Source organism: Chenopodium quinoa, unplaced genomic scaffold (genome assembly GCF_001683475.1).
Source record: "Chenopodium quinoa cultivar QQ74 unplaced genomic scaffold, ASM168347v1, whole genome shotgun sequence".
Taxonomy (NCBI): domain Eukaryota; kingdom Viridiplantae; phylum Streptophyta; class Magnoliopsida; order Caryophyllales; family Amaranthaceae; genus Chenopodium; species Chenopodium quinoa.
Window position 1 is genome coordinate 23558 of NW_018742789.1, and position 14667 is coordinate 38224.

A 14667-nucleotide genomic window follows, 5' to 3' on the forward strand; every position below is an offset into this window, starting at 1 on the left:
AAAACAATAAGTGATGATTTATCATATGCATAGTACAATAATATATATCATGGGCATACACTTAGTAAATTTAGATGTTCAGAATAGAGTTTCGGTTTGATGAAACCTTGCATTGTATCATCTGTTTTTAATATTTGTTAAGTTTGCTGGAAAACTTTAGTAAAATTCCATAGTGTATGGAGAAGAATGCAGGGACTTGTATTCTTTGAATGTACAGAAGAATGGAGATTAATACAGGTATTTCTATGTACAGCAAAATACCCCTGGATTTCAGGAAAGTTATAAAAACTGCAGACTGTTACAACAACTTACATTCTGTTAAAGTGACTGCTGTAAGTTCGTTGCGTGCTCGGGCATAAGCTGCTTCTGGTAACTTCTATGAACCAAGAAGCTACCTCAAATCAACCTGATACTTCAACAGAATTAAAAACTACATTTTCCATTTCTTAATAATTTACCTTTCTATTATTATTTGATGTTTTTAGAAACTGCCTACTCTTACTCCTAGAGACTATTGCCACTCCTTTTTAAGAAAATGCTAATAATATGATTGAGAAGTTTTCGGTTTACAAAATTTATTGTCATTAGCATATTTTAAAAGACAAAGTAATAGAATCTTGGAGAGTGAGATCTGCATCCTGATGATTTCTTAGAAAACTGCTCGAGTTTCTTTGGTAATCAGTAGATTTTTAGCTCGCGTATGTGCTTTGATGCCATTAACACCTTCCATTAGTGTAACATTATTGTAAATGCTATTACATACGTAGTACTTCTCATTATGTACTTGTGTCTTCTATTTTCTCCTTTATCTAATTTATGATGTTGTTGTCAAATATAAATGGTTTATGTTTTGATTCATTGTCTTGCTTATATGATTCGTCGTACTTGTCCACAATTTGTAGTCTCAAGGTCTACAATGAAGCGAAGATTGAATGCTTTGAAACTCAAGTGGCAATCAAGCAGAAAAGGGAAGCAGCATCAGAATGTAAAGAAGAGGAAACAGAATAATAAAGAACCAGTTGGAAATGATTCATCGCAGCAGAACTTGGCGAATAATCCTGCTAATTCAGCATCTCACACGGAAACTGTAGGGGAGTGTATAATGGGAGCAGACCAGCTTACTTTGCCAAATCATGTATCATCCACCCCCGACACTGTTAGCAACTTGACCTTGGACACAATGGAAACCCTCAGAGAGAACTTAATGGAAACTCTAGGCGATATAGATCATTTTCAATGCGCCCACGAGCATTTGGATGGTGCAAATGAGTGTACATAGTCAGATGCTTTGCAACAAAATGAAAATAACTCAAGCAACTTTACAGTGAAGGCCACTTATAAAGATGATGTAGTTAGATTTGATTTCTCATTGAGTTACAGTATTGACCAGCTCAAGGAAGAGTTGGCCAACCAGCTAGAACTCGAGGTTAACACATTCAAAATAAAGTATCAAGATGAAGAGAAACATCCGGTACTAGTGACCCGCATCTCTAACTTAGAGCATGCCTTAAATCTTTCAAGATCATCTAATGATAGCAGTGTTGTTAGATTGTTCTGAAAACATGATATCTTTATTATATTAGAACATTTGTAAACAACAATGAAAAAAGTGTGTGTGTGTGTGCGCGCATGCTCGAACATGAGAAAGAAGGATAGGTTTTATGGTACCATGACAACATCTCTAGCAGCCAGTGCAAGAATATCAGCACATGAAACAGTTCCAGGGCAGAACAATTCTAGCTCTCTTTTAGCCGTCTCTATTACTTCAAATCCTCCTAGAGATTTATTTGCAGGATCTGCTTTCTCAGTTCCATCCCCTTCTACTAGCACTGATGCATCACAATCCTGCAAGAACATAGCTATAATATAGCATTTAATTATCTAGCATCTATTAAATGGCTCTTCTTAGGAAGCTGCCGCCACTTTAGTATAATGTACAGATAGATGGATAGAGGGATGGATAGATACAAGAGACGGAAACTCACGTTGACGGAGCAGTCATGGAAGAGCAAGCGTAAAAGTTTCCCCGGGACAGTCGGATCAGTAGAAGCAGCTCATCTTACAGCATCCCGGACTACAAACTCGACACCCGGGCACGACAATGCATATAATTCAAAGGAGAATCAATGAATATAACAAGGAAACAATCCTAAAACAAGGATTAAAACCAAGAATGTTGGTTTTTGAAGACAATTAGCTTCAACAGGTACATTAATCATTTTGTATACCATTCCCAAGTCAATGTAGCATAAATTATAAACTCTTACTCTCGTTATATATATAATTTTTGTATGTCAGAACTGGATGCAATGTAACATGCAGCTTGTTTTATGTATTTATAGAAGGTGAGAAAGAAAGTTCAAAGAAAGCTTATTTATTGATTTAAAGTTGCATTTATTATGTTTTTGGAGTTGATAGGTAGGAAGCTGAAGAAAGAGGGCTGTAAATTTTAATGGAGACACTGACAATTTAGAGGGCTGATGAATAAAACAGAGCTGGCAGAGGGAATTAATGGTGGGTTTTCATACCAATGCTTTTACAGGTTGTGTAAGTAGTGAGTTACTACTGTGATGTCCAACTACCCTAACCAAATTACTGGTATGTATACATGTTTATTATGATAGGTAGAATTTGCATGATTTTTGGGTTACTTGATGTTGAAAGTTCATGGTTTTTGTTTGGTTTAAGTTTTTGCTGCTTTCATCTTCTGGATCAGGGTATTATAGTCTTAAATCATCTAATCTTTACTAAGAGCATATATATTGGTGAGGATGGTTTTGTCCTCTCAAACATTCTCTCTCCTTACCCTATTTTGACACCTCATACTCTCTTTCATCCACCTTATTTCCCACTATCTCTTTCCTCTCTTCCATCCTCTTCCATTTATTTTTCCCACATCAAAGGGTATCCTCTTGATATATTTTATACTATAAATATGGCCCCACCTTCAAATTTTTTCTTTGTAAAAGATTATTTTTTATTGATTTCTATAATGATAAGGTCTAATAATGATAATAATAATAATAATTAGGATTCGATAATTAGCATACATAATAAAAATTACCTTACCTATATATATTTTGATACAGTAACACATCAAATTAGGAATAAAAACACTAATTGATACACTAAAGTACAACAAATACAAGAAATTAAAGACAAATAACTAATTATCCTCTTTTTTCCTTACCGATTACTAGTATGCTCAAATCTTGCCCATAAATATTCTGCCAAATTCATATTTCTTCCATAACTATGATTATTTTCATCCATTACAAAAGAAAATTATAAAAAGAGAGGAAAGAGAGGAAGGAGTGAAAAAGATGCAAAATTGAAGTGTATAAAAGATGGCCAAAATTAGGTTCATTTTATAGAGAAAATAAAAATACAACCGTTGGTAAAATTAGTTTTTAAAAATATGTTACCGTTTGTGATTAATTACCGTTATAATTTTTTTGAGTTTATAAAATTATGTAACAAATAAACAAATAAAAGTTGACACTTCATCCTCTTGGCACAAAGGACAAGGTAATCCTCTTCTCCTTGAGGATCCTCTACATTACCCAACATCAAAGAGGACTACTCCAAATCAGCAAAAAAACCCACACAAGAGGACATATATCCTCTCCAATAATCTTGCTCTAAAGAGACAGTTATACTATGGATTTGCTGAAAATTGTGCCGGAATAATATTGACTCATTGACTTACATTTATTATTTGTAGGATAGTGAATATAATGATATAACTCCGTTTCTTTGAGCTGTTTTTGTTTGGAATGTTGTAATGAAGAGGGAAACTAAATACGTGTGAGATATTCTTAAATTAGTTTCGACGTGTGATTCAAAATTTATAGATGTTTAGATATTTGTAGCCTAGTGGCGGAATTGGCCTTGTGCCTGGTGGGTCAAATGAGTCACCAAGGCCCAAAAAAAATTCTAATTTTTTTCTTAAAAAAAAAAAAAAAAATATTCGAAGATTTACACTCCGAGCTAGACGAATTATTGATACACTCCATTGCTTAAGGTAATTTCTGTTTTCTAGCAAATGTCTGTAATTTGATTGAATATTTACTATGGCTTATCACTTGATTGTGAAATTCTAGTATTTGATGATGATAATAACGATGATGTTAGGAACAAAGTTCAGTCTTTTCTTGAAAAGTTTGCCTCTCACTTCAATTCATCATCCTCTTGTTTCTTTTTCTCCTTTACCCATCTTTTCTTTCTCAACCCAACATCAATTTTGTTCATCAGGTCTTCTATTTGTCTTCAATTTAACTTTTTGATTGTTAATTTTGATCTGGGTACTTGTAATTTGTTCCTAATTGAATTGCGTATGTGTAAAATTTCATGATTTAATTTTTTAATGTTATTTTTAATGTTTATTTGGTTGTAGAACGAAGAAAGCTAAGATTGCAGGTGAGAAATTGTGTTCCTGCCCTGCTCCTGCTCTTCCTCTTCGCTTCATCTTCACCAAATCACCAGACGGCCAGATCAGCAGACCTCCGCCACTGCTTCCAGTGCTGGTCACCTCCTCCTGCTCTTCCTCTTCTTCATCTTCGCTCACTGCTGCTGCTGCACACAGGCGGCTCGCCGGCTCCACTGCCTCCACACATTGATGGTGTTGTTGCTCTTGATTGGGTATTTGGGTTGTCGGTGATCATCGAAAGCTTCCTCCTCTCTCTCCTATTCTCATTTTGCTAGTAAGTTGATTTCTAATTTTTAGTTTAAAATTCTAATCTTCAATTTAATTCAGTCTAATTAGTTAATTCTATTAAATTATTTGATATAAGTTTAAGGGAAATTGGAGGTTGTCGAGACACAGTGATTGGATTCTTCTCTCTATTTCGTTGATTTTGTTAGTTTTTTGGTAAAAGTTTGAAACTTTAGTTGATTTTGTTGTTGTTTGTTTGTAAACTTTGAACCTTTTGTTAATGTTGTTGGGTTTTTGTCTTTTTGATGAAATTTGAACCTTTTTGACCATGTGATTATGTGAATTGTGGTCAGTGTTTATTTAGGGTGTTTATTAGCTTGTCAATTTTAGTCTTGTCAATTTTAAGCTTGTTAATTATTAGTTAGTATTGTAATCTTGTCAATTTTCTATTTGGATGATCTTGGTAAGAAATTTTTTTTTTACATATTTGGTTATCGATTGTGACTCACCAGTCGGAAGTTCCTGGGTCCGGAAGTTCCTGGGTCCGCCAAGGGTTGTCAATAGGGCGGGGTGGGGCGGATTTTAGTCTTCCCATCCTCATCTCAATCTAAAATTTTCATATCCATCCCCATCCCCATCCCCATCCCCGCGACGGGTCTAAAATTCATCCCCATCCCCGCCCCCACTTGAATAATCACCCCCACCTAATCCCCACCTAAGACCTGCCTAATCCCCGCCTCCCAAATACACAATCCTTCATAATTAATAAAGATTGCAAAAAGAAAAAAATTATTATTAATATTACACATTCTATTGTTTATAATATAAGTGTATTACAAAGTATTATATTTACTATTTTATTTTACATAATTTTTTTTATAAAATAGTATAAAAGTATATAATTTTGTTTTTAAAAATATATGGATGTGGGGATGGGGCGGGTACGAAGTGGGGTGGGTGGAGATGGAGCGGGTACGAAGTGGGGTGGGTGGGGATGGAGCGGGTACGAAGTGGGACGGGTGGGGCGGATAAACCTAAAATCCACCCCGCCTCATCACCCATGGCGGGTATGGTTTTTATCTCCATCCCCGCCCCATCACCCGCCAAACCAAGATTCATCCCCGCCCCAACGCAGCTCTCTTATTTGACCCGCCCCAACGCGGGTCTCTTATTTGACCCGCCCCACTGACATCCCTAGATATGTGCTTTATAAGTGGGTAAAAGACACTTGTAATTTGAAAAAACAAAAAAAAAAAAAAAAAAAAAAAGGTAGAGAAACAGAGTGTAATTGGATAGAGTTGACATATTTTGACTCATATAGTATAAGCTACTCCGTATAAAATTAAATGCTTGTTGTTACTTTATTTTTCTTAAATAAATAAATAAATATCTGGACTAATAGATTTAGAATACTTTTTTTTATTTTTAACTAGTAGATATACAAACCAACAGAGTTGTTTTTTTTTTTTTTTAAGGAACATACCAACATAGTATGACTATGGGCCGTTACTGTTAACTTAGTGAAGTATAACTTGAGGTTCAGGTTCAATGCATAATAATTCATTGAGGCTCAGGTTCAAGGCATAATTACTTAAGTGGGGTCCAGAAAAGCTGTGATGCATTTATAAATCTATGTGGTCATTAGTTCTTCTTATTAACCACAACTAATTATTTGCGGTTGAGGTTCACGTTGAAGTTGATAGTTGTGATAATTTCTTGATGGAATCTTAAAGCTGCAACTACTGAGTAGTATTTATCTTCTCTCTTTGTTCCTTTATTTCCCAGTTTATATTTCTGTAGTTTGAAATTAAAATTAAAAGAGGTGGTTTTTGGTGTTCTTGTTGAAGCTAAGGAAATGATAACTTGCGGAGAAGTAGATTCTAAAGGTCACTTGGAATTGAGGGAGGATCCAGAGGCATGGATTAAAAATAACCCTCCTTCTCGTCTAGCCTTGCGTTGTTATGAAAAGGAAGAGGTAGGAGAATCAATAGGTGAGCTCACACAGCTCATCCGCCTGGAATTCTTGTACTGTGATTCCCTGAAATGTGTGTCTAACACCATCACTAGGCTTCACAAATTGGAGCACTTGCAATTTTATAAGTGTTATTGTTTGGAAGAATTGCCGGCAAATATAGGGCAGTTGGTGAGCCTTACTCATCTCAAGCTTGATTATTGCGAGAACATAAAGTTCCTTCCTGATAGCATTGTAAATCTATCCAATTTGACTTATTTAACTCTCTCTTCCTGTGATTCCCTTGTTGAATTGCCGGCAAATATAGGGCAGTTGGTGAGCCTTACCCATCTCAAACTTAAATATTGCAAGAACATAAAGTCACTTCCTTTGAGCATTGCAAATCTATCCAATTTGACATCTTTATCTCTCTTTTCCTGTGAGTCCCTGGTTGAATTGCCGGCAAATTTGGATGGGTTGGCCCATTTATGTCTTCTTGATATTCAATCATCCAAAATCAAGTGTCTTCCTTGGAGCATCACGAAGCTACGCAAACTCCGACATCTAATGTTGCCCGAACATTTCAGACTCGAAACGTTGCCATATGACTTGAATCATTCGGTCATCATTTCTGTTAAAGATAGGCATGTTCGCAAATCCTGGGAGGAACTTAAAACAGAGATAGGAGAATTGCCCATTCCTTTTGGTGGAGGTAAGTTTACATTGCCAATGCTTTTACTTTTACAGTTTTACTCCAAATTTGTTTGTTCTAGTTGACGTGGTAGTTATACTATGTAATAATCAAGCTTATCTCTTCTCTCCCCCTCCTACAATGGCAGAAATAAGAAATGATGCAGCTCAAAATCCCTCTATCATATCTCCTCCTGGTTATCTCCGATTGAAGGAGGATGATCCTTCGCAATGGATTATTAATAACAGAAATTTACTCATGTTGGTTCGATTTTTGGACTTGGAAAATGTTAAGGAGTTAACAGATTCCATAATGCAATTCAGTGAGCTCACCCACCTCTATCTCTACTTCACTGATCATATTTGCCTCCCGGATAACTACTTTGTCACATTCACAAGGCTTACACATCTCTCTCTCGACTCTTCTGATGTTGAAATTGATGAGTCCGTTATTCACAGCTTAAGCAAGCTATCCAATTTACAAACACTACATCTGCGATTATCCATTTATGATAGCTTGGAAAATTTTAATATGCCTGTCAGCCTCAAACATCTCTCTTTATCATCTTGCAATATGAGGCCACTTTATGATAGCTTGGAAAAGTTAACTAACTTAAGGAGTCTGGATCTCAATTCCTGTGATTATTGCGAGTCATTGCCACCATGTATGTATATTCACAAACTCAGGCTTGTGGATTGCTCCTTCGAGTCACTTGACTCACTTCCTATTGGCCTACATCACCTGGAAATTTTGTTTTTCAAAGATTATAATGACCTGAGATGTATCTTTGAAAAATGTTGGAATAAATTAGTCAACCTGGAGACACTCTCCATTACATGTTCTAAAATGGAGTTCTTTCCTGAAGATATAGCAAGACTCCACAACTTGCAAGAATTACAACTCAAAGACTGTATCAGCCTCGAAAAACTACCATCAAATCTACATGAGTTAGTCAATTTGCATACTCTTGATATCAGCGTCACCAGAATCAAGACCCTTCCTCCTAGTTTTGTGAAGCTGCGCAATCTACTACACTTAATCCTCCCCAAGTGTTTTAACTTTGAAAGATTGCCAAGGAATCTGAAGCAAGTGTCCATCATCGATGACACAGAAGAAGCATACTACAAGAGCAACGCCTATGATGCTTCCCTTTACCAAGCCTCAGCCTCCGATGAAAGCGAAGATGAAGTAACTGTTGTTCCTAGAGGTAATTAAATGTTGCCAGTAATTCATATGTCATAACTTGCATTTTTTTTATCATCATTGATGACACGGATGATGCATACTTCACACATATGAATAACTCTCGTATCAAAATGCCAACAGTAGAAATTCATGAAACTGTCCCTGATGAGCAGACATCAGCAGATCCTTTCAACAGTATAAGTATGGGCTCTATTGAGCACATAACAACAGCACAAGGTGGTATTGAGCAAGATAATGGTGAGAACAGTCATCATGATTTAGAAAATGGGCAGAAACAGGTCCCTCAACACAATAAGGTGGAGAGAAATAGTAGAATTGAAATATCTGAAGAGAAGCTACAACAATGTTGGTCCGAAAACCCGATGTCACTACAAGAAACTGCAGAAAAAATATTTGGAGGTATCATGATCGCATTTTGTTTGTATTAGAATTGTTAATTATCTGAGACCTGCATTTACATACTCTTGCCAAAATCTGTTTATTCATTGAAGTTTTAATTTCTATTGATGCCACTGATATTTCAAAAGGAATAATAATGCTGTATTCAATGCAAAACTTCAATTGAGAACTTTTTCCTAGAGCAAAACTATTAAAACATTGAGTAATGTTGTGCCATGTGCGGAGTAACATAAATTTACATCATGGACACTACACAATTTTTTTTTTTTTGGTTGATAAAAATGGAAACTAAGCAAATTTAGATGTTCATGTGAAATTTTGATCCCTGCCTTTTAATAATTTCAAGCAAACTCTTATTTACAATGTGCGAACCTCTAATTATATATGTTTGCTTACTTAATTGTCTTCATTGATGTTAATTGTCTCTTTGAACTTTTATAAATAGTGTGGTCACATTTATACTCGTGAAAATATTTGTTTACCTATATTCCCTAATTAATGTTAATGGTCCATAACTAAATTTGTGGTTATGACTTTATAAGGATGGTTTTTGAAAATTAATTTATCATTAAGACTGAGATAGACATCCTGTCATCCCGATGATTTCCATAAAAAAATTAACTGCTTGAGCTTCTTTATCATACTTGACTTCAATTTGCAGTATCATACTTGGCTTTTCTAAATGATTAATCATACTTGACTTCAATTTGCAGTATCGAGGTCTACATTGAAACGAACAATAAAAGAATTGGGTGTCGAGAAGTGGCCAAGAAAAGGAAGAAAACAACAGCCTGATGCAAAGAAGAGGAAAACAAACAATACAGCACCATTTGAAAGTTATTGCTCACAACAGAATGTGGTGAACCTAGGTAGTTCAGCAGCTCACACGGAAAATGTGCAGTGTATAATGGGATCAGACCTGCATTTGGAAGAGCCCTTAATTGAAAGCCATATGGATATCCAGCAACAAGTCCAAGGGCATCTGGAAGGCGCTCTTCATACAACTGAAAGTTCAGGCACAATTGTTGTAAAAGCCACTTACAAGGAGCTTTCAGTGAGAATTGTTTTCTCTTTGACTTTACCGATTAATCAACTAATTGAAGAAATAGGCATGAAGTTCCAACTTGAGTTGAACAAATATAGATTGCTTTATCAAGATGAAGATAAAGAGTGGATGATGCTGACTAGTGTGGAAGATTTGAAGTATGCTTCGAATGTTGCTGAATCATTGGGAACCAAGTTTGTTAGATTGTCTGTTATTGACTATGTTGTTTAATAATGTGCTTCCATTTATTTGAGTGATTTAAGTGTAACACTCCAAAGTTGACCTAAGTATTGTAGAGATGTTTGTCTGTTATGAACAAAAAATTGTCGTGATGTAACTCAATAACTTTACTGCTCTACTGAATAATACCAGTACATGAATATTTTTATTTTTTGTGATGGAACAAGAACTTTGTGATAAATTTTTAGATGTTCATTATGTGAAATTTTGATCCCTGCCTTTTAAAAATTTCAAGCAAACTCTTATTAACAATGTGCGAACCTCTAATTATATATGTTTGCTTACTTAATTGTCTTCATTGATGTTAATTGTCTCTTTGAACTTTTATAAATAGTGTGGTCACATTTATACTCGTGAAAATATTTGTTTACCTATATTCCCTAATTAATGTTAATGGTCCATAACTAAATTTGTGGTTATGACTTTATAAGGATGGTTTTTGAAAATTAATTTATCATTAAGACTGAGATAGACATCCTGTCATCCCGATGATTACCATAAAAAAATTAACTGCTTGAGCTTCTTTATCATACTTGACCACAATATGCAGTCTCGAGGTCTACAATGAAGCGAAGATTGAAAGAATTGAAGCTGTTGTGGCCATCAAGCAAAAAAGGAAAGCAACATCTTGATGATGCAAAGAAGAGGAAACATAATAGTAAAGCACCATTTGGTAGTGATTCCACACAGCAGAATTTGGTGATTCCTACTAATTCAACAGCTCAAGCGAAAATTGTTGGGGGCCGTATAATAGGAGCAAACCAGCTTACGTTGCCAAATCATGTATCATCCAACTCTGATGTTGTTGGCAACTTGGCCCCGGACACAATAGTGGAAAACGTTAGAGGGAACTTAATGGATACTCAAGGCAATATGGATTGTCAGCATGGCGAAGAGCATTATCTGGATGGTGCAAATGACCAAGGGCATTTGGAGGGCGCTCTTCATTCAACTGAATGTAATCGCGCTGCGACACTAGAAGAAACTTTCGATCCAATGGTAATTGAAAGCCATATGGATACCCATCAACAAGCTCAAGGGCATTTGGAGGGTGCTCTTCATTCAACTGAAAGTAATCGCGCTGCAACACTAGAAGAAACTTTCGACCCAATGGTAATTGGAAGCCATATGGATATCCAGCAACAAGTCCAAGGGCATCTAGAAGGCGCTCTTCATACAACTGAAAGTTCAGGCACTATTGTTGTAAAAGCCACTTACAAGGAGCATTCAGTGAGAATTGTATTCTCTTTGACTTTACCGATTAATCAACTAATTGAAGAAACAGGCATGAAGTTCCAACTTGCTTTGAACAAATATAGATTGTTTTATCAAGATGAAGATAAAGCGTGGATGATGCTGACTAGTGTGGAAGATTTGAAGTATGCTTCGAATGTTGCTGAATCATTGGGAACCAAGTTTGTTAGATTGTCTGTTATTGACTATGTTGTTTAATACTGTAAAACTATTGCTTATAGTTGACATATTTTGACTCATGTAATTAAATGTTGTTACTCCGTGTTACTTTTTCCCTTCTTAAAAGTAGGAATAGTAATGTGAGGATTAATAAGAGAGAAGTAAAAGGAGGGAAGAAAATAAGATTTCCATTATTTTCTAAAGGAAAATATTTTCCACCGTATGTATTTAGAGAGTGATGAAATGGGAGATATCATAAAAGTATAAATCTTATGAATATAGAGAGATAAAATAAATATTACGAAGTACAAGCTTAGAGAATCAGAGTGTAGAGGAAAATGAGTCTTGTTATTCTCACACAAAGATGTTAATTATGGGTCAGGTCATTTCTGGTTGTTTTGTGTTTTGAGTCTGTAGGGTTAAGATCGGGTTGCGTCACTTTGGGTTTCGGGTCGCTTTGGGTATCGAGTTAATTTGGGTATAAGATCAATTTCGGGTTAACATTTTTGGGTTAATTTCGGGTCATGGATCGGGTTAGGATTGCCGGGTCAATGTCGGGTGAATGGGTAATTATTTAGTGAGGTCCAAGTTTTTTTTATTTTTTTTTTATTTTTCAAGGTTCAGGTTCAATATACAACTAGTTTTTATTTCATTATTTTTTTTTTTTAAGAAAATAAGGTTCAGGTTCAATATACTTCGTACAACTTAGTGAACTAGGGTTGATTGTGGGGTCCAGAATAGCTGTGCTGCATTATTAATCTGATAATCTCTATGGGTTGTTCATCAATCCCTATCCACCTCACTTTTTTTTTTTTTTTTTTTTTTTTTTGGGGGGGGGGCGGTGGGAAGAAATAGGAGAATAATGTAGGTTCAGGCTCAAAGTTTTTATAAATTGGTAGCTGCTTCTCAATTCTCATATACTAGTACAGTACGTATTCAATATTTCATTCAAATCCTGAAAGTTAGAGTATCCCTGCTATACAAAGTGACTCTGCAACTATGGAAAGTGAACAAGGAAATTATGAGCATGAGCAGAACCAAACCCTTCAAAATGACATCAAGGGTTACAAAAGAAAAGAAATTTCACTAGAGACGCTTCAATCATTTTGGTCCAAAAATATGACATTCCAAGAAGCTGCAGAACAAGTTGGAGGTATGTTACTTTATGATTAAAAATTTTGGTCCTAGAACAAATTTATGTTATGTGCTTTTAATTCCATGAATTTGTTCAGCAAATTGTAGTTAAATAAAAATAGTTTATGTTTTGATTCTTGGTCTTTCTTAAATGACCACAATTTGCAGTCTCGAGGTGTACAATGAAGCGAAGATTGACAGAATTGAAGCTGGTGTGGCCATCAAGCAAAAAAAGGAAGCAACATCTTGATGATGATGCAAAGAAGAGGAAACACGATAGTAAAGCACCATTTGGAAGTGATTCCACAACACATCAGAATTTGGTGAATCCTTCTAATTCAACTGCTCACGCGGATATTGTGGGGAAGGGTATAACTGGATGCGACCGGCATATGTTGCCAAATCATGTATCATCCAACTCCAACGCTGTTGGCAACTTGACCATGGACACAAGAGTGGAAAACGTTAGGGAGAACTTAATGGATAATCAACGTTCTGAAGAGCATTAGAATGGATGATGCTGACTAGTGGAAGATTTGAAGTATGCTTCGAATGTTGCAATCATTAGAAACCAAGTTTGCTAGATTGTCTGTTATTGACTATGTTCTTTAATAATACTAGTGCTTATACTGGCTTAAGTCAGTTAACATTTGTGCTCTGGACTAGCAAAGAGTATGACTATGGGCCGTTTATTTAGGCCCCGGTTGATTGTTTTCAATAAAACATTAGTTTTCATGAGCATATAGTTTCTAGGAAAACCACAACTATAAATTAGTTCTCCTGATTAAATAATTTCCTGCTGAAATATTTTTCTTTCGAAAATTCTAAACCTGGGCATCGTGCCGGGCCGGGCCGCCGCGGGGCACGTGCTCCGGCGTGCCGTGCCGATCGTGCCGCCGTGCCCAGGAAGTCGTGTCGTGCCGTGCTGGCCATTCTCACAGGCCAACCCACGGCCTGGCACGGCCCTCATGCCTGGCGGGCTCGTGCCGTGCCGGCCACGTGCCAGCCTGGCGGGCCGGCAGCGGGCTGGCAGTTTCCAACCTTTTTTTTTTTTTTTAATTTTTTTTTTTAAAAAAAGTGACAACATTATAACTTATATTATAATGTATATAAGTTATAAAATTATAATTATAATTATAATTTTTATAAGTTATAAGGTTATAAGTTTTATAATTATAAGTTGAATATTTATGTTTTATAATTTTATATATTCAATATTTATATTTATATATTTACTCTATACTATTACTTTAAAATTTAATGTTTATGATTTATTAAATATAATTTTGTATTAGTAATTGGTATAATTTTATTTTTTTTAATATGAATTTACAAATTATAACAAAACGGGGAAAAAAGGCAAATTGGGCTTGGATGTGAATAATGCGTACTTCATATTATTATTACTTGAGTTGAGAAAATTGTACAATGATAAAAATCGTACAATGATGGTATTAAACAAAAATTGGAAAATGATAATATTGATAATGATTAAAATCGTACAATATACAAAAATTGTTTATTCTTCTTCTTGCTCGTCTTCGTCGTCGGCTTCGGCTTCGGCTTCATCGGCTAGTTGGATAGATTGGGAACTAGCTGAACCCGAACGGTCGGAAGCGGAGGTTCCTTCATCGTTGTCGTTGTCCTCGTAAGAACGGTCTTGTGAGCGATTTTCCGCATCCAACCAATCTTTGAAACACACGCACATTTCTAGTATTTCGGGTTTTAGACTTGTTATTTTATCGTCCAGAACCCTTCCGGATGCGCTGAAAGCTCATTCGGAGGCAACAGAGGAGACTTGGATACCAAGAATGTCTCGTGCCATTGCCGCCAAAGTTGGATGCTTCGTGCTTTGTTGTTTCCACCATGCAAGGAGGTCGAGGCTGTTAATCTCATCGTCGTCCATGCCTTTGGTGAAGTCATAACTCAGGTAC

General features: G+C 35.9%; 3 protein-coding genes across 6 annotated transcripts; 2 read left to right on the forward strand and 1 right to left on the reverse strand.

Annotated features, from left to right (window-relative positions):
* Positions 1–1449: 1449 nt before the first annotated feature.
* On the reverse strand, positions 1450–3273 carry LOC110724921 (basic peroxidase-like). Its single transcript, XM_021904406.1, has 4 exons — positions 3191–3273; positions 3065–3128; positions 1669–1845; positions 1450–1554 (listed from the first exon to the last, which is right to left on the reverse strand). Exons 1-4 carry the CDS (start codon positions 3271–3273, stop codon positions 1450–1452), a joined length of 429 nt encoding a protein of 142 aa, XP_021760098.1.
* Positions 3274–3933: 660 nt separating this feature from the next.
* LOC110724924 lies at positions 3934–10339 on the forward strand. 4 transcript variants are annotated; one of them, XM_021904413.1, is made up of 6 exons: positions 3934–4024; positions 4397–4703; positions 6502–7317; positions 7445–8503; positions 8623–8901; positions 9615–10339. In XM_021904413.1, the coding sequence occupies exons 3-6, from the start codon at positions 6510–6512 to the stop codon at positions 10175–10177; spliced, it is 2709 nt and encodes a 902-aa protein (XP_021760105.1). In that variant the 5' UTR covers positions 3934–4024; positions 4397–4703; positions 6502–6509; the 3' UTR covers positions 10178–10339. The 4 variants fall into 4 exon arrangements, with proteins under 4 accessions (XP_021760105.1, XP_021760104.1, XP_021760106.1 ...); XM_021904412.1 differs by lacking the exon at positions 3934–4024 and adding an exon at positions 4049–4254; XM_021904414.1 differs by lacking the exons at positions 3934–4024; positions 4397–4703 and adding an exon at positions 5657–6403.
* A 112-nt stretch (positions 10340–10451) lies between these two features.
* LOC110724927 lies at positions 10452–13268 on the forward strand. Its single transcript, XM_021904419.1, has 2 exons — positions 10452–12752; positions 12902–13268. The coding sequence occupies exon 1, from the start codon at positions 10751–10753 to the stop codon at positions 11636–11638; it is 888 nt and encodes a 295-aa protein (XP_021760111.1). The 5' UTR covers positions 10452–10750; the 3' UTR covers positions 11639–12752; positions 12902–13268.
* Positions 13269–14667: the final 1399 nt, after the last annotated feature.